At 43.4% G+C, this 23,541-nt stretch overlaps 1 protein-coding gene across 9 annotated transcripts in view; it reads right to left on the bottom strand.

Moving 5' to 3' along the window:
• Positions 1–16,589: 16,589 nt before the first annotated feature.
• BLVRA (biliverdin reductase A) overlaps positions 16,590–23,541 on the bottom strand; it is a 49,340-nt gene continuing 42,388 nt past the window's right edge. For all 9 annotated transcript variants that reach the window (XM_007094779.2, XM_042963506.1, XM_042963520.1 and 6 more), the window contains 3 exons: positions 22,881–22,988; positions 20,793–20,964; positions 16,590–16,968 (listed from right to left, as the gene is read on the bottom strand). In XM_007094779.2, the coding sequence (XP_007094841.2) occupies positions 16,671–16,968; positions 20,793–20,964; positions 22,881–22,988 (578 nt within the window). In that variant the 3' untranslated portion in view covers positions 16,590–16,670. The remainder of the gene's footprint in view (positions 16,969–20,792; positions 20,965–22,880; positions 22,989–23,541) is intronic.

Consider the following 23,541-nt stretch of genomic DNA (forward strand, 5'->3'; position numbering starts at 1 on the left):
GGGCAAATCTCATGAGATCTTAGGTCAACTCTGTCGAGATCTCAGGCCATATCTCACAGGAAGTTGTGGCAGCCAGAACTTCCTCTCCTAGCCCGGTTTGTGCAGGGGAATTAGGGAGGGCTGTAATATTCCTGGACCGGGGACACCTAGGAAAACATGGAGGCACACAATAGCTTCCTCTATGTCACCAGCACCCAGACACAAGGGGGCTCCTTCCAACTTCCTCTCTCAGCATTCTCATTACCGAGAGATCATGACCTCACTAGAAAGAAAGAGTGGGGTGCTGAAGTGTAAGTGAACACAGATATGTGGAATTCTTTCCATTTAACTGGCTAACTGGGCTGCAGTTTCAATATTTACACTATACTTGCAGTCATGTGGTTTATGAGAGTTTTCATACTTGAAAACAATCAATCTTAAGAGGCACTTCATTGATTTCTCAACCACCAGTCGTTTAATTCCTACTGGCATAGATCTTAATGTAATTTCTTTAAATGTTTTTTAATGGTTATGTATTTTTGAGACAGAGGGAGACAAAGTGTGAGTGGGGGAGGGGCAGAGAGAGAGGGAGACACAGAATCGGAAACAGGCTGTCAGCACAGAGCCCGATGCGGGGCTCGAACCCACAAACCGTGAGATCATGATCTGAGACGAAGGCGGACGCTCAACCCACTGAGCCACCCTGGCGCCCCGATACTCTCATATATCTTAATACTATATGTCTGTAAGCTCACAAATTATGATTTTTAACCTATTGTTTTACTAATTCTTCTATTTAAAAGTCAATGATCCTTCACTTCTTAAAGATATTCAGAGATAGTGATAAAACGTCATATTCATTAATATGTAGACATCACACACAAACACACACATAGATGTTTACTCTTCTTATTTCCTTCATACAATGTGTCCTGGAGGGAGAAAATTTTCCTTCAGCTCAGGAATTACCTTTGTATGTTTTCTGGTGCATATCTAGGGATGCATTTTCTATGTTTTGTGGGACATAGTTTCGCACAGATCATTACTTAAAACTTCCTTGCCTTTAAAACAAGGAATGAGTGAAAAGGTGGATATTTTAGGCACTCTAGACCAGGCTGATAACATGCCCCAGGTGCATTTCCTTGTTCTCTTTCCCCTTTACCACCCCTTGTGCTGCTGATTGTCAAGTACCTGATATCCTTGGGAGGGAGAAGGGACAAAATGGAGGAAATCTGGGTTCCTCAATGACCACATGAAGGACTTTAGTCTCCAATCTAAACACACACCCAGCACCGTCATGTGAAGAAATCTATGGGGACATGCTTTTGAAATGTGGCACGTTCTCTTGTAATTCAGCATAACCTAATATACGTACAAAATGTTAACCTGCAATATAACTTAGAAATCAGTCTAGTTCCATTAAAATTGGTTCTTTCCGTCAGTAGGGCATGAGACTCTTGATCTTGGAGTGTGATTTCACGCCCAAAATGATGACTATACTGGAGTGAACAAATATACGATAAAATAAGTATTGAAAAATTACCCAGGTAAATTAGGCTACGATGACTGAGCTGCTAAATGGTGGGATGGATCCCCTTACCTCTTCAGTCAGCCACTGGGAATGAGCATCTGAGAATTCACATAGTGCCAGTGCTGGTAAGGCAGCCACATCTTCCCTCTAGGAGTTCAAGGTCTAGCCAGGAAGATGGAAAGAACATGAAACAAAAATGGGAATGACATGAGCAATGACTCCATAGAAAAAAAATCCAGGTGTGACAACTGAGTCCTGAGCTCCACCAGGGGAGGGTCTGACAAGGCTGTGCTGAGGCAACGTTAATATATCCTGCTGCAGTGCAAGAACGAGTCATCCCTGCACAAGTCCGAGTAAATGTAGCCTGGCAAGTTGGTGTTCAGTTGGGGATCCTAGTCCCATCCTTGTGACTGTGCAATAGGTTTGGTAACAGGGCCCCTGGGAAGTTGGTGTCAAAACCATTCAGGCATTCAGATGCCTAGGGAATTGGAAGAGCCCACGTTGGAACATTTGCACTTCGACTAGGCCAGAGGACTGGGAAGGGAGCTGGCCTCCTTTCTTGGCTGAGGGGACATGAAGTTACACATCCCCTTTCCAGATTGTTCCCATTCCCATTGGAAATATTGGCCCTCATAATGGACACTTGCTTCCCATGGTTCTATGTCTAACTATGTACCTGTTTAGACTTAGTGTTGGAGCTGTCACTCACTCAACTGGCGCCCAGGCATAGATTTTCACACAAGCCTGTGCATGTTGGAAGTGGGCAGCCCACTTCCACTGGCAAGCAAGCAAGGCAGCCCAGCCACTGCTAATGGCAGCACTTGCACTTATTCAGACTTGGATTTACCTTCCATCTGGGGGCACAGAGGGGTCAGCAGGACCACAGGCATAAGTGGTGGGTGCAGGTCACCACCACAATGAGGTTTCTGGGTCAGGTGCCAAGGCATGAACAACCCTGTGCATCAGGCAGTTCCATAGCTGCCTCAGTGGCCCAGCAAAGCCACTCTGTGGTCATGGTGTGGCAGCCATGGCATTGGCCTATGCAGTACTGTCCTCCTTCAACATACTCAACAGTAACGACAGTGATAGTTCTGGCTGGCAGGACTAGTTCCACAACAGCCCCAAGGACAGTGGCAGAAGGCAGGGCCTGGCAGATAGGGTGGCACCCATTAGAGCAACACTTAGTGTTTGTCTCCTTACCAGTTCACCTCTCCCAGCCCACATTTGGAGGATTAAAGTGCTTTCACATGTTTACCCTCGCATGAAATGGATATGCATGTTGTGATGTGTAAGAGGGCCAGGAATAAACTATGTGAGGAGATAACTTAGTCAAGATGCTGGCCAGTGTGCAGTATGCCTGGAGAAATGCAGAGGAACGAACTAGAACAGGGTTGCTTTGTCTATTCCCATATTATTAAGGTTGCACTGGTTTAAAATAAATAGATACTGACTTGAGCATCATTCAGATACTGTAACAACTTCCCATTTTATAGTTATTCTCGTCTTTTCAAGATGTTTCAAAACCCAAGAGGCTCTGAGGGTCTGTTCATGGCAAAACAAAAAGAAAAACATAGGTCTACTTGGCCAGAAACCTGAGTTTGAGACTCATGCAGAGATGAACAAGCATACAGGGAAGTCTATCCTGTAAAGACCCTGGGGCCCTTTGGGACAACATATGCCACAGTCACAATAAATGGACCAGAACCCCAGTAAGACAATCACATGGAATGGACCCCAGCATGGGCTCAGCACTAAAATAGAGAAAAGGGGTGAAAACATATAGAGGGAATCCCAGAAGTCTGCATCAGAGATAAAAATGAGATAATATAGGAAGTTATGTGACTAGCACAGTCTTCCCCAGTTCACTGACTGACTCAGGAAAGAGAAACACCAGCAGGATTTGGCCAACAGTGCCATGTATAAGTTCCACCTGAAAGCCCTGTCATCAAGAAGCCTTCCGATTTTGTTTTTCAGAATCAGAGGGAAAGACCTGGTTCTACTTATGTGCTCTATCCTTGCCATCAGGACATAGGGGCAGTGGTGATACAGCTGTAGCAGGGATGTACTCCCAGCCGATGGGTAAGTGTTTGGAAGCAGTACATGGTACAGAATTCCATCCAAGGGGACTTTATGTGGTGATCAGATCTTGGAGCATCATGCCCACATGAAAACTGCCTGTTCTTCAAAATGAATGGATCTATATTAGTGAGGGGAGGGAGGGCAACTGGATAGTGATGCTTGTGCATACACTAGCCAGCTAAGCAACACCATGTGCTCAGGGACAGAAGGGCCAGGTTTCCTCTTAGATATTAGACCCAGAGAACCGTCAATTTACAGGAACTGACTGGGAATCTGGCACCATTCATATAGTCATGGCTGTGTTAATAACAGCCCTATGGTCCTGGAACATGAACTGAGACCTAGCTAGAAAATCAGCAATGGGATGTGTATGAGTACAAGCACTGCCAAAGTTCTTCATCTCCAAAGAGAATAGCATCCATCTGCAAAGGAGATATCTCTCTTAATTAAGTCTTGATGCAGATAGTAGGATGGCTCCCTTCCTAAAACCTCTGGCTTAGCCTACACACAAGCATTTTCCAGTGGGCACCTGCAAATGCTCTAGGCCTGGCGATGTCTACAAATTCTGAAACACAACTCCCAAAGCCCCTGTGACCAAACCTATTGCACACTCACCAAAATTGTTCCAGACTCCCTGCTTAATAGGAAAAGATATGACTCTGAGACACTGGCTCTGAAAGGATTCCAGGGAATCCCTTGATTCAAAAGAAGAGCAGTTATTCACTATTCCTATAATAGCCCGCTAAGCAAGAAGAGTTTGAGGACATGAGGGTCAGTTGTTCTCTGAGACATCAGACTCTGAGAGTCCTCCACTGGCTCAGGAACTGACTGAAACTGACTTCCAATCCTTGGAACATGGCTGGGTATAGACAGCCACATTGTCTTTCTGTGTGAACAGAGAGCAAGTTAGAAAAGCAGCAATGGGAGAGGAATGACTACAAGGCCAAAGTTCTCCATTCAAATGGGCACAGGTCTAATTGAGGAAGGAGATATCTCTAACATCCCTTCCTCTTGTCTCACCCAGGATGCAGGATCCTCCCCTAAACACTGGCTTAAACTACCCTCAAGGATTCTCCGTGGGCATCTTTACACACCTTAGGTTTGGGGGTGGCCACGTAATTATAAAATGAAATTAAGAAGGACCCAAAGCAATACCTATATCAACATCACAAGGATACCACCAAATTCCCAAGCTGAAACAAGAGGATATTGCTCTAAGAAACTGACTCTGAATAAATTATATGCAGGATGTTTCTTCACAAAAAGGGTTAAGTGGTGGAGATAGAGACACAGACTGCGAGAGTTCTTCATCACGCATGAGATTTGGAGAATGTTGAGAATGAAGTACCCAGTGCAGTCTCCTCTCAACCAAGTTATATCCGGAATAAGAAATGCCTGTGGGCTTAGGCCAAAAGAAGCCTCTGAAGGACTACATCTGGGAGCCCTGTCAGCAAGAAGCCTGCATTTTTTTCCATAGGAACCAGTGAATTATGGTTTTGGGTATCCCTCCCCCTTTTTCAATCAGTTGAGCAAGGCAGCAGTGTTTGAGCTGTAGCTGTTGGGTTCTGCTGGCTCTTGCTCAGGATTCTGGAACAAGGATTTGGTTCCCTCCATCCTGGCAAGGGCTCTTCTAGTGCTGACCCCCTCCCATTCATGTTGCCCATGTGCTAACTTTCTGCTTGTCAGAATGAAGAAAACTCAATCGTCCAGGTCAGTCAGGCAAGCTGGCTCCCCTTTACCTTACATAGCACAGCAGGCCAACCACCAAGCACCAAGGGAGTAAATGCTTTCTTTCCTTTGGTAGAACAAAGCCTGATAGCTCTCACTTAGCACAGGAGCATAGTGGGAGTTTGCAGCCTACCCAGTAGTGCCAGCTGAGTGAGTGATGGCCCCATGGCTCCTAAGGGAGAAAAAATTATCAAAATACAGAAAGGAAAAGGAAATGCAAGGAGAGACAAAGCTCAACACTTCCAGTGGGAATGGGGATACACTTGGAAAGAAGATGTCTTGTTTCATTTGCCCTCAGCCCAGAAAGATGCCAGTTCCCTGGCCAGATCTCTGGCCCAGCCTACATATGAAACATCCTTTGCTTGGCTGCTAAAAATGCCCTGAATGGCTGCATCCTTCTGAAAGCCAGTCACAAGGATTTTAAATAGGAGCCTTGTGGCAAAATCTCTCCACCAGTCACAAGGACTGGACCAGACTCCCAGGTGGAAGGCAGAGGATAGGACTTGGAGACATTGACTCTGAATGGATTGCGGGAAGAACCTTGTTTTTAGAGAAGGAGCAAAGATGTGTGAAGTTGAATAAGGAAAACCAGAACTCTTCAAAGATTGGAAGGGGAATTCTATGGAAAAGTGAGTGCCCAGCAAGAGCTCTGGTAACATGGCTGTGGGAAGAAGAAGAAACACCAGAGGTCTTAGGGAAATATGCTCCCTAGAATCTCCATTTGGGAGCTGTGTTGGCACCAGGCCTGACTTCTTCCTTCGGAAGGACCTAGAGAGCCCTGGGACTTGGTCTGCCTTTCTTGCTTTCTCCATCATTGAATGGAGTGAGCTCTGACAGTGTTTTAGCTGGGAGGTGCCCCAGATGTGGCTCCAAAGTGTGGAGAGAGGCATTGGTGCCCACTTCTGTCAAGGGCAGTTTCTGGGCTCACCAGCTTCTGGAGCTCACCAGCTCACCAGCTACTGCTCTTGTGTGAACTGTCTGCCTTTCAGGGGGAAGAAACCTCAATCAGGCAGAGCAATGGGTCAAGCTGTCTACACTCCCCCCACCCCTTGCTACAAACAGCCAAGCACCAAGCTCAGGAATAGGAGGGCTATTCTCATTTGGTGTATACGATGCTGATGGCTGTCACTGAGCACGGGACAGTGAGAACACAACATCCATCCCTAGGAGCCCACTGAGTGTGTGCCAGCTCCATAGCTCCTAAGCATGAATGAAGGCAGAGTCAGAGACACAGTAAGGGTGATGGAATGGCTACAGCCATGACCAAAGGGCATTCAATATTTCCACAATGGGAGTGAAACCAATATGGCATGGAGATGTGTTTCTTCATGTCCCCTAGGTGCAGCAAGGAGGCCAGCTCCCTTCTAATACCGTCTGGTCCAGCCTCCAAACAAACTGGTCTCGGGTGGTCCACTGCCAAGGCCCTATGGCTCTACATGTCTAAGTAGTCCTGAAACCAGAAGGCCAGGGATCATTTGGCTCAACCTGTCCCACAGTCACAAAAGCTGATCCACATTGGACATCTCCAAGCCAGAGATAGTACTCTGAAAGACTGAATTTGTATGGACCCTGAGAAGATTTGATGGATAATAAACAATGTCATTAAACTTGATATACCTAAGGCAAGAGTTCTTCATTAAGGACAAGAATTGGGTTATGTTTACAAAAAATGCTGATCCTGGCATTCAAAATTGGCTGTCCAATGCACCCAATCCTCATGCCTCTCCCACACTCTATCAGGCATGGTCAATTCAGCCTTCCAGGGAGATCTGTGCACTGGTACCAGTTCTGTTCCTGAAACCTCCTGGGACCTAACCCTGACCCTAGCCAAGGATCTTTCCTTATTGGGGGCCAAATTTGCAGGTCTGAAAGGAATGGATATGGGGCCCATAACAGATGCAGATTATTCAGCATGGATGTTGTGAAATCACCCTGTCATATCCAAAGTAAGGATGGAGCTGCACAAGGGGGATCCTGAAGCCCGACCTGAGCTTGGCCCACATCATAGGCTGGCCCTTGAACCCAAAGACTAAGCCTGACCCACAGCCTCCCTTGAGCACTCAACTCAGCCCTCCAGCAAATTCAAGGCACTGTTGGTGGTTGTGCCCCTAGCACTTCCTGTGAGCCAACCCTAACCCTAGCCATGTCTCTGCTTCTGAGAGGGATCACATCCTAGGTCTGAAAAAAGAACAGACTTGGGACTCATGATGGGTGCTGAAATATTGAGTGAGGTATGCTGAATTTGACCTTGGGATTTCCAGGCCCTGAATGGAGCTTCAAAGGGGATCCAGTGCCTAAATCTAAGCCTGGAACACACAATGGGCTGTTCACTGCACCCAAAGCCTATTATTGTTACACACCCTAACAGGTGCACTTACTCACCCCTCCTGGGAAATCCCTGTATTGGTGTAGGTTCTGTCCCTGAAGTTTCCTGGACCTAACCCTGACCCTAGCCAAGGCTCTTTCCCTATGGGGGACCAATCTGTAGGTCTGAGAATAGAAAATAGATTTGGTGCCCATAACCAGTGCAAGATCATTCAGCATGGAACTTGTAAACTCATCAGACCATTTGCAAAACAGGGATGGAGATTCCCAAGGGAGATCCTGAGGCCAAAGCTAAGCTTGGCACATACCTTGGGCTGGTCCTTGAACACAAAGGCAAAGCCTGACTCGCACCCTGACATGCGCCCTCACCACAGTCCCCAGGGAGAACCCTGTGCTGTTGGGGTTTCAGCCCCTGGAGCCTCCAGGGACCTTATGATAATCCCAGCCAAGGCTCTGGCCATAAGGGAGCCCAACATGGACATGTGCAAAAAGAACAGATTTAGGTTCAATGACCAATGGGGAATATCTCAGGGTGAAAGTCAGAATTTCACCATGACATTTCCAAAGGAGGGGTGGATCTGCACGAGATGATGCTGAGACCTTACATAACTTTGGCCCACAAATCTTCTGGCTCCTGTATTTAAACCCAAAATTTGACATGTACCCAACCATGCACCCTCAACTCAGCCTTCAAGGCAGATGACCGCATTGTTGTTGTTTGTGTCTCTAGCACTTCCAGGGAGCCATCCTTAACCTTAGCCTTGGCTCTGCTTCTAAGAGGGCCCACCTTTTACCAAAAGAACAGATTTGGACCACATGATGGGCATTGAAATACTCAGCGAGTAACACTGGAGTTGACCATGGGTTTTCTAAAGCCTGAAAGTGGGGCAAAGTGCTAAGCATGGAACACATAATGGGCCATCCACTGCACCCAAATCCTGTGCCTGTCCAGCACACTAATAGTCGCACTCAAATATGCCCTTCTGGGAGATCACTGGACTAGTATGGTTCTGTACCTGAAAACTTCCAGGACCTAACCATAACACTAGCCAATGCTCTTTCATGATGGGGGTACAATTCCTTGGTCTAAGAGCAGAACAGTTTTGGGGCCCACAAACAGTGCAAGAATATTCAGCATGGGATTTGGAAAATCGCTATGCAATTTCCAAAGCAGGGAAGGAACTGCTCACAGGGCATCATGAAGGCAAATCTAAGCTTTGCCATGGATAAGACCTGCCCTGGAACCCAAAGATTAAGCCTGACCCACACCCTACCATGTGCCTTCAACTCTGTGTTCTGGGGAGACCACTGCACTACTGAGCTTTTAGGCCCTGGTGCCTCCTGGGACCTAACCTGAACATTTGGCAGTGCTCTGGTCCTACGGGGGCCCACATGGAGGTTTGGGAAAAGGATAGATGTTGTCCCAGTGGCCGACGGGGAATATCTCAGTGTGGAAGCCAGAATATTGCCATGACATTTCCATGGCTGGAATAGAGCTGCTGGAGGGGATCCCAAGACTTTGTCTAATCCTGGTCCACACAATCCTGTGGCTCTGGAATTCAAACCTTAAGCCTGACTGGTATCAGACCATGCGCCCTCAACCCAGCCCACCTTGGAGACCACTGTGCTGCTGGTAGTTCAACTCCTAGTGCCTCCTGGGTGCTTTTCCTAATCCTAGCCTGGACTATGACCCTAAGTGGACCTGCCATCGAGGTCTGAGAAAAGAATAGATTTGTCCAGGTGGACAACAGGGAATATCTCAGCCTGGAAGCCAGCATTTCACCACAACATTTCCATGACCAGGATGGAACTGCAGGAGGAGATGGTCCTTGCCTAAGGTCCTTGCCTAACCTTGGCACACACTATCTTGTGGATCCTGAATCCAAACTCTAAGCAGCTTACAAACCATGTTACATTTTCCAGTAGCTTGATGTGCTATTTAGAAAGACAAAATAAGGATAAGGAAGAAAATAAAAATCCTGGCATTCGAAGGCAATCACAGCCTAGGTTATTTTTCTACATATGAACATTATTTTCAGAGTGGAATCTCAATGTGAATTAGGTTATTTGGTTGAGTAAACTGTTTTTGTTTTTGTTTGTTTTTGTTATTGTATGGTTTTCATTTTAACAGGGTAAATGCAAGTCCATATCTTTAAATATCCATTTATATTGGTTGTCAACCTTTTTTACTCTAATCATCATAAAGAATAATCTTCACCTGATGACAGTGCCCTAAATAGTACACAGAAATGAGAACAAGTAACCACAGAAGGAATACTCTCTAACATTTTCCTTAAATAAACCATACCTAAGTAGCTGCACGAGTTTGCATTCCAACCTGCAGCGCAAGAGTGTTCCCCTTTCTCCATATCCTTACCAACAACTGATGTCTTTTCTGTTGTTAATTTTAGGCATTCTAACAGGTGTGAGGTGGAATCTCATCATGGTTTTGCTTTGCATTTCCTAATGATGAGTGATGTTGAGCATCTTTCCACGTGTCTGTTTGCCATCTGGAAGTCTTCCTTGGAAAAGTGTCTATTCATATCTTCTGCCCATTTCATAACTGGGCTGTTTGAATTTTGGGTGTTGAGTTTGATCCTCTCTGTCTGAGAAGGAGGTGTCCCATTGAAGGCTCTTAGAGTCAAGCACAGATCACAAATGCCTACATGAATTCTTTGTGCAAATTTCTAATCACTGTCTTTGGTTTCTAAAAGCAGAACCTCTCACCATAATCAAAGCTGATGGCAACTGACATCATGGCAACAATCACCCTCCAGTAAGAGAGTTGGGGTCCCTCTCACTACTGAAACATAAGTGCCCTTAGCTCTAATGCCCAAAAAGGGGTCTAGTTTCAGGAGTTTGGTGAAACGTTTTTGCTGGTTTGGTGGACAAATCCATTGTCCTATGTTCACTTTTCTAATAATGAGTGAGGCTGGACATTCATCACTTACAGCCATTTTGGAAATGGCCACTGTTCTCGCTTCTGGGGTATGCCTGCTCAACATACTCTCCTGGACTTTCCCAGGGGATGCAGACAGTGATGCATGTCCAGTCAAGAAACTTCACTCCTTATAAAACCACTACACTGTTAGTGACTGCCTTCTAACCAGTGAAACCCAGTTGGAGTGATGGGAGATCAATTTCAAGACTTCATGACAAAAATTCTGTCACTTTCTTCTTACTTTGTCCTGTGTTTGTTCCATCTCTCTCTCCTCTCTACTCCGCTGTCTCCCTCCTGCCCTTTCTCTCTCCTCCCTTCTTTCTGTATCTCTACTCTCTCTGTCTCTCTCTGTGTGTGTCTCTCTGCTTTCTGTCCTCATTTGCTCCCTCTGTCTCTCCATGAACCCTGGAAATGGGGAGATCAAATACTTAACTTAGGGGCTACCCTATGAGACCCCTATATAGGAGAGAAAGATATACGTTCCCTGGTCAAAAGATTGAAATAGGCTCTCAGTTCAAACTGAATTCTGATATTGCCCATGTGAGTGAGCTTGGGAGTAAAATATCACCCTGTTCAGTCTCCGTTGAGACCACAGCCCTGGGTTCATAGAGACTTTGAGGCAGTATCACACAGCTATGCTGTGCCTGGATTTTCTCCCAGAAAAATGTGAGCTATTAAATATTCGTAGTTTTAAGATTCAAGGTATTCGAATAATGCTGTCAGAGAGGAATGGATAACTAACGGTCTAATAGATCCCAGCATCTGGTCTATGATCTGCCTTCTCCCTGCCTCTCCCCTTCCAGAATCCTACAGGCACATTTTCCACCTTTCTAATGTTTCTAATGGACAAACACAATTTTGTCTCCTATTCTCTGCACCAGCAATATCTTCTCCCTGACACACTGCAGACATGTGCAGTGTGGATTCCTTTTGTCATTCTGGCTCCAGTAAATGTCACCTCAGTGCAGCCTTTCATATACTCCAGTGACTCCCCAACCTGTCCTCACATCACACTCATTCTTTTCACAATTATATTTCTGGCTTTTTTTTTTTTTTTTTCACATGTCTTTCATACCTTTGTTCATCTCCCCCTCCAAAATGTGAATACCTGGCAGGCAGGGACCACTTTGTCATTGTAAGCCTTGCACTTAGGCCCACCAGATCCCCAAGCACAAGGTGAGTGCTTGGGACAGTTACTGAACGAAGAAATAGAAAGACCATGGAACACTCCATCTAGATTTTGACCAGCTTAATCTGTGGAGATAGCTGCTAGTAATGGGAGATTCCTGTTGTATCCAGAATGACCTCTGAATGACCTTTCCCTGGTCCAGTTTCTCCAGCAAAACTCAGTGGACACCACTGACACTGGAGGCTGCCTGTTCCCTGATGTCCAGCACTAGCACTGGAGCCACAGGCATGAAGATCCCCAAACAAAATCAGCACTTTTATGTGACTGAGAGGAAGGTAGTGGCCCTTTAAGGTCCCAGGATAAAGCTCAGGACCTACAGACTCCAGGACTGTGCAAGGGAACTCAGGCTTCAGCCATTCCCCTTACTCTGTCCATCCCCAGTATATAGTCTTTGCTCATGGGCATCCTCAGGTTGCCAGGACAATGACTCCTTTGATTCCAAATGAAGACTCTGGGTGTCCAACAAAGACTGATATTGTGCTTGGACTCTAGACTCAGTGTACAGTGCTCTGACATATCCTTCCCTATCCCAAATCCTCACCAACCCAATTCCCGAAGCCTCTAGGCTCTCAAAGACTTCCAACAAATGTAGAGCATTTCTACAGTATCTCAGAACACAGTGAGTCACTGATAGAGAGCCAAGGCCAACTGAGCATTTATGATAGTATGCAACTCTGGAGAAACCCACTGGTAACATAACTGTCTATGGAAAAACATTGAAGCCTTTTCTTCTGTAGCTGTTGTCTAAGCAAAGGGGAATTATTCATAATTCCAGGTTCCCACAGAATTGGACTGCTGTACCCTAGTCCTTTCCTCAGAGAGACCTGAGCTCCCACCTAGAACAGGGACTGGCAAATGTTTTCTCTAAGGGGCCAGACTATAAATATTTTAGGCTTTGTGGGCCATACGGTGTCTGTCACAACTACTCAACTCTGCCTTTGTAGCATGATAGCATTAATACACAATACATAAATAAATGAGCATGCTGTGTTACCCATAAAACTACACAAATAGGGACTGGGCCACAGGACCTAGCATGTAGACTGCACTTTGCATTGACTTAGGTAAAGGAACTCAGCCATGCAGCTTAAATTCTGAGCCTCATGTGTTAAAAAAAAAGATGAAGGAAAAGTGCTTACTGCATATGGCCTTTTATTAGGAATTATAAAAAGTAAATGGAGTAAGGTATGTAAGCCTCTTAGCATCAGGCCCGGATATTGCTTGTTTAATAAATAGTAATATACTTTTTTGAAGTCAGTAAAAGAGACTCTCCAATGTTAGTAGCCCATTCTCATTTCACAACTTAAAAAAAAAAAAAAAAGGGTAGGTTTAGAAAAGCCAAATGGAATTAACAAGAGGGAATTTAAGGTGCCCACACCTGTAACATCCAGGGGTATTGCTGGCCTCAGGCATAGCTGGACATAAGGGTTTTGCATGTGCTATTCCTTCCACCTGAAATGTTCTCCACATCCTTGTCTGCCTACACTTGCCAAAAGTCTTTCTCAACGTTCAGATTTCAATGCATTCTTTAGGGAAGGTTTTCCTAAATTCTTGACTAGAAAAACTCTCCCTAGAACAAGATTTTAAAATCCTCCTTTAGCATTATTCATAGCTGTGCTTTAACATTATGAGTAACACTTTTCTTCCTTACTAGTCCACAAGCTCCAAGAAACTTTGATATGCACAGGAATCACCATGCAATCTAAAATGCAGATTCTGGTTCAGTAGGTCTAAGGTGGGCCTCAGAATTTGCATTTCTAACAAGTTTTTAGGCCATGCCAAAGCCAAGGCTACTGGTCAGCACACCACATTTTGAGTATCAAGGGCTTCATTATCCTAGACCTCTTATTCCCTTCTTTCCCATTAAATCCTATTAATTACTTTTGCAGAGAGGAGTGTCTATTTTTTTCCCCTTCAACCCATCAGCCTAGGTTCCCAAAGCTTCTCCTTTTATTACAGTCAATCCCCCTCCATCTCCAACACCACCACTACTTATGGACTGGCTTAGCAAGGAATTTCCCAAACAGAAGCCCTCTCTTGAGGAACGGTAGAGCCATTGACTAAAATGTTTCCTCCCCACCCTCTTTTTTTCCACTTGATTCCTTCAGGCAGTAAACCCTAAGGAGAGAATCTATTGTTAGGATTTAAGGTGCCAGCAAGGTGCATTCCTTTTTCTCCTTCCCGATTCTGGGGACCAATTCAGCTATAAACATAGGAGAGAGACTAAGTTTTTTAAAAAAGTACCAGCTTTATTATGACAAAGATTGGGAAATGTAGCTGGGATCCAAAGCCAAATAGGTTTGCTACTCTGCTCTTAGAGTAACTTTCTTTCAAAGCTTCAAGCCACCCCACTACAGAGGAAGAGCCTACCCCTGTCACCTACCACATGGACAAATGGAGAATTCAGGTGCACCTAGAGGGAGGTTGGGCTTTGCTGCTTAGTTTCTTTTTCAGCTTTATCACTAAAGGCAGGTTGCTCCTACCACAGAAGTGGGTGAGGAGCAGAGAGGGATCAAGGGCACTACTATGTTACTTTCCTTCCAGAAGACCCTCTAACACAAAGCATTAGTACAGTGGGATAAAGGGCTTTTTTCTTCTAGGTGGACAAAAAGCCTAATTTGTTCTGAAATCTCAGACCTCAAATCCCTCTTTTCTCACTAAGCCTTCTATGAAAGTCAAAGGAAAAAACAAAGGTCACCATATTTTGGGTAAACAAATGGCAGGGGATACTTGTGGCTTTACTTCAGTGAAGCTCTGGAAGACAGTGATGATTGGGGGTGGGGGTGGGGGTGGGGTTTCAGAGGAAGGAGTATTTGGGAAATGCTGCAGTTGGCTGGGGCCAGAATGGCTCCAGTAGCCCCAAAGGATGATGAGGGCAGTTGTAAATAGCAGAGGAAGGACTCCTGCTCCATCTCTCCAGATTCTATTTTCTCCCATCTTTTCCTTCTCCTTCTGCAATTCTTACCAATTAGTAAAACTAATGGATGTTTTCATTTTAATCTCTTGACCACACACAAAACAAGCTTAAGATGAGTAGTCATCAATTAGTAATCACATAACCCATGACAAAGACTTTGACCAAACTTTTAGTCAGGCTCCTCTGAACCCTCTTCTCAAACTAGGCCTCAAACTTTGGATTTCCACGTCTGTCTTTGCATCACCCAATTTAGCAAAACTCTTAAGTCAGTTCCATGAGAATCAATATCTGATCAAATCCCTTGTCCCCCAGCCCTGGTATTTGAGTACACTGGCCTGCCTTCAGCAAGAACCTTATCAAGTTGGTTTAGACAGAATTCCCTCCCCATGTTTCCTCTTAGTAATTTTCCATCCACTGAAAATACAATTTGGAATTGAGCCTGGTTCTATACTGAGATCTGTTTTCATCTATCACAAGTCTTAATTAAATAAAACCAGTTTATACCACTTTACTATCCAGCTCTGGTTTTGGCACCCACCCCCACCTCTAATACCAAATACGGCCAATATTTTTGAAATACCAGAGTTATCAGGCCCAAATGGGAGATGCCATTGCACTACATTCTAATCACATATTTGCCTCATGCTAGATGCTGTACAACACACAAAAATAGATACAATATTTCCTGGCCACAAAGGATATTTGATGTGAATAATAAAACAAGAGAACCAACTGACCAATATTTATTAAACTGTTTTATATGGCAAATAAAAGAACAACCTTAAGGAGTTTTGGTTCCTACCTTGAGGTATATGGTGACAGAATCATGGAAATCGAGGTAGAAAATAGAGTGCTGACACCAATGACTTCCCAGCTCCTAAACCTCACAATGGGAAGGTAGTAGGCAAAAAGCAAGAGGGAGACATTCACAAAGGCAAGAAATCTAACACAAGCTTCAAAGAAAATGCAACAGGACAACCAATGAAATGAAAGGGAAGATTCCTGGGAATCAGCTCTGCCTCAAGTCAGCTGTGTCTCAACAGAAGCAGTGAGTCTAGATAAGCCAAGGGCTGCAAGTATGAACACATTTGTTGGCTCTTAACGGGATGCCTCCTCCTTGGCCTCAAGTCTCATTTCCTCCTGGAAGTTTTCATTTCTAAACTAGAAAACTGACCATGCCACTCCCCTGTTAAATAAGAGCCTTCAGTGCCTAAGAAATAAGACCCTAGCTCCTTGATCTGGCTTATAGGGACCCAACAGATTTAATCTGTGGGACTCCCTCCTCCAGACACAATGCTCTAGCAACACTGTTCCCAGGGTACTCGCCAGCTTGTTTCTCACTTCCTTCTCTTTGCTCATGTCAGCACTCTGCCAAGAAAAGCCCTCCTCTCACCTGTACACAACTAACCTAGTTATGAAGATTTGGTTTGTAGGTTTTCCCCAAACCTTCCTCCAGATGACCAGGGGCATACCTCTTTTACTGGACCTATTACATTACAGTGACCAGTTTGTATGACTGGTTTGCTTTCGACAAAGTTAGCGAGGAAAGCGGCTATGTCTTATTCATTTTTAGAATCCTTAGCACCTAGCATACTCGCCCAGTGACAGTTTGTTGGGTGAAACATAACTCCTTAAAGCAGGGAAGAGGCTATTTTGCAGTGGTTCAGTGCATGAGTAAGATTTAAAGGCTGGTTCTCATATTTACTATCTGGGTGACTTCAAATAAAATTTTCCAATATGCTAATGAAAACAAACCTGGCAATACCCATCTGATAGGGTTGTTGGGAAGAGTAAATTAAATCAGGCATACGAAGCACTTGGCTCAGCTCTACCAAGGTTAGTTCTCTCATCCCTATTACATGTGTCCCAACTCCCAAATATCACTCCCAACACAGCTCGGGACAGTAAGCAAATCCTGTTTGCCCAAGATATGTTTAATTGTAAGAATAGAGATAGAGGTCAACTCTTCATAAAAAGCAAACTATGGTCCCATCTTAGATGTGCCGCATGTTTCCTTCTCTTCCTTCTTTGAGTAGCAGTATTTCTGGATTTCTTCTGCAAGCCACAGGCAGTGCAGGATGCGTTTCTTTTCAGCAGCCAGTTCCTTTTCAGAGAACTGGCCCAAGAGTTTCTGGACAAATATGTTTTGATCTTTCAGGAAAATATTCTTATTGACTCCTACATTTGGCATATTCTCCAGGGACCCAGATTTAAAATGGAAGCTTAAATGTCTGTTTCGTTTTAGACCAGGTCCTTTCTCTTCAATCCATGTGAGCGGACTGCAAAGACAAAAGAATCATAAATGTTAGAGATTACAAGAGAGTGCAGGTGGATGTTTGCTAGCCCGTGAGAACCTGGTAACAGGTCTGCATATTGTACCTATCTTCCCTGAAGCTGCTGCTCAATGTAGTGGCTCAGGTGGCATCTTGACCTCTACCAGCCTCCCAAAGGCCTTGGGCGATTGTTTCCAACTTCAGGGCCAAACAGTCCTTCATTTAATTTTGCCATCAGGCAAGGGAATGCACTCAATGATTTTGTGTGAACATGTTTGTTTTTTCTTGTGACTGTCTTATCTGTAACTTTTTAAAAAAGTTTTTATTTTAATTCCAGTTACTTAACAGTGTACAATATATTAGTTTCAGGCGTACAATATAGTGATTAAACACTTCCATACATTATCCGGTGTGTGCATACTGACTGTTGGCACTTTACTGTCAACTGAATAGAGTAGGGCTGAGGATGGGACCTTGTCCACACACGTTCTGGGCTTGGACAACACTTAGCTCCAGACATCCCAACCCAAAACACAAGTTTTAAATTCACAGACCGCTCCTCCGCTCTTTCTCTCTGCAAGAACTTTCATTTGCAAATATTTGCATTTGTCAACTTGGGCATAGACTACCAACAAAAAGCTTCTTAGGTCTCCCCTTCCACAGGGAGGTGTTTAACCACATCCATATCCCGAGTTTCAGCCTGCATCTGCAAACCCGGTGGAGGTGGTGATTTCTAACTGCTCTTCCCAGGCTCTTAAGGATGAGCAGGCAGGGACCACACTCCTACCAGCTGTCTTTGACAGGAGAGCTGAAACATGTAACTCTTCTATACATTGACTATCCACATGACATTTGGATTAAAAAAGTATTGTTTATTTTTACAAAGTGTGAAAACTGTTGGTAAGATGGAAAGAACACGGGCTTGAGAATTAAGCTGCACTAGGGTTATCTGGATGACCTTGGGCTCTAAGACAATGACACCTACGTCATTGGCAGGTGAAGACTGCAACAAGGGAAACACGAGACCTGATGTGGTTTCTAAGACCTTCCTTTCTTGTGCCCTTCCCATGCAGTTTGGGGGAGAAGGTGTCACAATCTGGGGACAGGAGACAGGCTGCCTAAGTGTGATTCTCACACAACACTTAGTTCTGTGCCTTTAGCAAGTTTCTTAACAGTGCTGAACCTCAGTTTCCCAGGTGATCATAATAATTCCCACTTAGAGAGTTCGCATAAAGATTCTATGAGAAAATCCTTGTTAAAGGGCTAGGCCTGTGCCTGGCACACAGTAAGCACTCAGTAAACAGTCTCTAACACCAGCACTTCCACAACAGGAATTCAAGTAATGATCCCTGTCTGGCTAGTCCTTTTATTGTGACCTCTCAAAATCATGCTTCCCACCACCTCCCACCCCCCCCCCCTTCCCTATTCCCAGTTATGGTTCTGTTCTATTCTACTCTATTGTTTGAAGGTAGCTATAACTTAAAAAATTGTGTCTGGAAACAACTGGCACAGGCTCCTAATGTGCAGTTAACAACCCTAGAAAGACATCTACTTATAGTTGAAAGCTGAAACTCAGGCCTGCAGACTGAGTCAAGTTTTGGGGGAGAGAGAGAAAAGAAGCCCACAGATCCCAAGCATTCTTCCCAAGCACAGTCAGAAGCCATAACTGCATTTACAGGATAAGATGGCCTTTCTCTGTCACAGAGGACACTATACTAAGCGGCATGTAAACCAAGCAGGGACTTACTTGCTTTGAAGAGCTACATTTCACCAAGTTGTCTATTCTGGAAGTCATTAAAATGATAAAATGATTCATGTATAAATCAATGATAGCCCATACATAAAAAATTCATATTCAGGTCAGACAGAGTCTAAAAGATAGTAGTTAGATTAGTAAACTAGTAAAACTAAGGTGTTCAATCTATCATTTAAAAATTTTTGATTATGACTCCAATTTTTAAAAATAAATTATTACAAACTCTATCATCAAAAAGTTGGTCTCACTTCTAAAACATTAATCTCCATGGCTAGTTTTGTTTTACTTAACTGAGGTAGGTGACATTAACACTGTATTAGTTTCAGCTCATGGCTAGTTTTAAAAGCACATGGTACACGCTTTAAAACATTCCAGAATTTGATAACAAAGATGAACATTAATGCTGTTTATTCACTGCTTTAACGTTGGATACAAATAAATTTGAGACAGGGGCACCTGGGTGGCTCTATCAGTCGAGCATCTGACTCTTGATTTCAGCTCAGGTCATGATCCCAAAGTTGTGGGATTGAACCCCACATCAGGCTCCAGGCAGAGTATGGAGCCTGCTTGGGATCTTCTCTCTCTCCCTCTGCCCCTCTACCCTGCTCGTGCTCTCTATCCCTCTCTCTCAAATAAAATAAATAATAAAATAAATAATTTTTTTTTTTTAAAGGGAACAAAAAGAAATTTGAGATATTCCAAAGGTTCTGATCTACCTAAGAAAATTTCTCATATCCTTCCATAGAACATGGAGTCTTAAAGTCTGAGGAAATGCCAAACATCAAGGATGTTTCCTGTTTCAATTTCCTAATCAGTGGACATGACTAATAAATATACAGCTTCACCTATGCTATTGTGGTGGTGTGACAGTAAAAGTACAATCTGTGAAGTAGAAAGTATTATATGTAATTAACAACTTATTATAATATGTTGTTTGCCATCTGTCCCAACCTCTCATCTGATGCCTGCCCCGCCTTTGCAATAATGAGTTAGTCTCTGCTTCCCTCACATCTTATTTCCTGTCAAGGACTGAGAAGAGCACACTTTCCTCTGAGAAGCATGACCTGACCTCTCCACATTCCCCTTTTCTGTGCTCCAGAAGCACCCTGAGCTATGTTTAGCTCTGGCTACTGGGGACAGCACCTGTCCGTGGGGATGGTCAGACCAGAGCTGCAATTCTTACACTTACAATGTCAGGGTCCGCTAGTGCTATTACTCCAAATGCAGCACTTGCAGGTTCCGCGTGCTCTATCTTCCTTCATCTGTGACCTCTGCCTTTCCCCAGCAAAGAGGAAACTCCTCAAAATGGACAAAGATCAGGCTTCATTCAGGAACCCAAATACTTTTCTCTTTTTGTAAATACCCAATGGTCTGTTTCTTTTACTACCAAGAGCCCCACCAGCTGGAAGCACATTTAGAAACACTCCAAAACACTTGTTATTTTAAATATTTTATAGAGCCCAAGTGCTTTTCAAGGAGAATTATGAATATGCTTTTGTTTTAAAAGACTTGTTATAAAAAATAAAGAATCAGAACACTTTGGGAATAGTATGACAGTATAAGATAAAGCTGAGAAACAGAACCTTAAATTGTAGTCACAATGAGGGATGGATATTTGGACACGTGATAAGCAAGCAGGATAAAATGTCAACGGCAAGATCTAGGTAGTAGTTGTATGGGTGTTCACTGCAAAATTCTTCCAACTTTACCATATGTCTGAAACATTCATAATAAAATGTTGGAAAAAATTCAGGTTTCAGGGGTAAATTGGATTTCTGTTACTTCATCTGATCTTGCTCACTTGTGTGGCTTAGGCAACTTGCTCAAATTCTGTAAGCCTCTATGTACTTCTTGGCAAAGGGGATCATGTTCGTCTTATTTACCTTCCAAGGCTGCTGTGAGGATGAATAAGGCAACATAAGTGAAACCCCAGCACCTACTGTGTCTACAAAAGCAGACAGTCCTTCTGGAGTTGGGGTTGGGGGTCTAGGCCCTCTGGGCTCTGTCTAGATTCACCTTTGTGAACATATGACAATGTCCTCAAGTTTCCTCCTCACAGTTTCTCACAACCTACCGTTTGTTCTCTGTCTCTAAGCACACAGTCATTTTCATATGTTGATCTTCCTTTCGCTCTTCCAAAGTGGCGGATATAAGAGAAAGTTCCCCAAAGAGGGAGACCAGCCAGGTCAGGCGAGAAATGCCACTGAACGCAGGGAAGCCAAACCGCTCTTCTTCCAATGGGCCAGCTGTGGGGAATCACAAATACCATGGGAAGTGGGAAGTAAGGACTGATAGCTGGAGAGCTGAGGGTGCAAGTGGGCAGGTGTGTGGCTAGGTCCTCAAGACAAAGCAACCTTGCCTTACAGCATGATATGCAAGATGACTACTAATATTTAGGTGCCTGAATGAAAACTTCATAGAAGCATTTCTCTTTTTTCTTGTTTACTTGATTCAATTTTCTTAGGAAAATAAAACATCTTATTGGAAACAGCAGTCCATCTAGCCCATAGGATAATAAAAGTATTTCAGGCTTCTACTATGCACATGTGGTTTACATATAGTAAACATACACACACATACATACATACCCTCTTCAGTTAGTGATTTAAAGAAGTCTTATAAAAGAAAAAGAATCAAGATATTTTAGGCCCCCAAGCCTATATTCCTATAAATACCATATAACTAACAATAGGGTAAATGACAATAGGGTGAAGGCACCATGATAGCTATGAAGAAAACAGCAATACCTATAAACTATGTCAATATAAAAAAAAACTGATACAGTGTTAAGTGTTTCCTTAGTCTTCATAATCTCCTACACAAAAGTACATTAAAAAAAATATCTGTGTGAGAAATACGTGTGGTTAAGATATTGCTCCCGACTCTCTCCAGCCCCAATTTTAAACATAACCCAAACTTAAAAGGCTACATAACCTGTTACGTTGTTTATAAACTAATTCCTTACAAATTTGATACTGACTTGAAAGGAATTCATATTATGACTATGTTTTAAAAAAGAGAACAAGCTATAAATAAAAGCAAAAAAAATTATAAGTTTCATAGACAACATGGTTTGAAGTCACTAGGACCTAAATATCAAAGTTACAAAAGAAAGATTTCTCCCTCTCAGCTGGTTACTGTCTGCTCTTGGGCTTTTTGGAGAGGACAGAGCAGCCATCAAATGTTTGAGCCATGAAGTCAGAGGCCTGAGCTCCAATCTGGCTCTGCCAACAAAGCTGTTTTTGACAACTTTGTGAAGCTATTCACCTCTCTGAGCTTCCTTTTCTCTGTGTGTATAATGGGGGTATAAATACTCACTTTATAGGATTATCATATATGAATTAACATGAACTAATTAATACATTCACATACGTGGCACAGTTCCTTGTACAGGTTCATGGTTATTATTGTTACAACTCTATCATTATTTTAAAAGATGAAGGTGGATTTTAAAAAGGGGTTTCACTGTTATTTTCTGAAAATTCATTAGGAGATAAATGGTTTTACCACTTAGCAATGCCTGACCATGTCAAGGTTTTGCTTCTATAAGGAAAGCCCTCAGGAAAGGTTCCAAATACTCTAGGATATAGCCAGATAAGAAGGCAATCCAAAGAGCAGGAGGCTCCAGGATGCTCATATCCTATTGCTAATGGAGCTCCTCAAATAATGACCAACATAGAGCAAATAATCATATATAGTGTAGACCAAATATTCTGGGGGCTGCCCATGTCCTTGTAACGTGTTGGAGGAAGAAAGGGGCTATGAATATTGTTTACTCTGCAAAGAGAACAAAAATATTCTCCTCTCCAAGAACCTGAGTCCATGTTCAACCTCCTGTGGAAAAATAGTCTCCAATTTGTTAAGATTTAATGAGGAAAATTCTATCTAAGAGGTTGGGACAGAAGCATTTGTAAGCTTAAGATTTCTAACATACTTTTACCTAAGGTCCACCAAGCACTTAAATCTCATTTGAGGAAAGAAAAAAAAATGGCTATTTTTATTGTTTGTGGAAGCATGGGAAGATTATATTAAATTGGCCTTCAGTCAGACAGTCTTTAGAAAAAATGAATCCAAATTAACATCCTAGAGAACTAGGAAAGAACCTAGTTAGCTTTCTGGCCTCACCAGTTACACATGACCTGTGATCCCACCTCAAACTGACCTGTAAAGAGGAGAGACCCTTTTAGCAGGTCTTTTCCCACCACTTCTTTTTTCAGGAATGCAAACTCCTCCATCAAGAGTTCAACATGCTCCTCATGCAAGACCTTTCCTGTCATGACAAAAATGGGAGTAAAAAAGGCAGTCATCATCAGTCATGTATAGATGTGCATCCCAGAGTCTAGGTCTGTCTTCTACCAGCACAGAAGGACACAGCGACTGCAGAACCACCTGGGGTACCACTATACCCTTACACACCCCATCTGGAGGTGATGTCAGTTCTCAACTTACAACAGAAATGAAAGTCTAAGAAAGCAACATGATATCTACCTGCCCCAAAGGCAAGATGAGATCTGGGAAGTATCTGAGCTGAGTGCTAACTTCTCTTCTAGCCAGAATGGGGCAGTGCAGCATAAAAATCTAAGAAACAAGGAGAAGAAAAGGAATTTTGAGGACTGAAGAGAAGCTAAAATTAGACTCTTTATTTCAAAAACTGGAAGAACCAAGTGACTTTTTCAAATTACCCAGGTTGGAGGGTGGATAGATAATTATTCGTAACTAAAATTTTGGATTATAAAAGAAAGCTGTTAATTTTTTTTGCTCTGGTGGCTTTTTCTTACCTAGGTTAGAAGATTCATAAAATACCAGAACTGGTTCCCCTTCTT

This window comes from Panthera tigris, chromosome A2 (assembly GCF_018350195.1).
Source record: "Panthera tigris isolate Pti1 chromosome A2, P.tigris_Pti1_mat1.1, whole genome shotgun sequence".
NCBI classification, from domain to species: domain Eukaryota; kingdom Metazoa; phylum Chordata; class Mammalia; order Carnivora; family Felidae; genus Panthera; species Panthera tigris.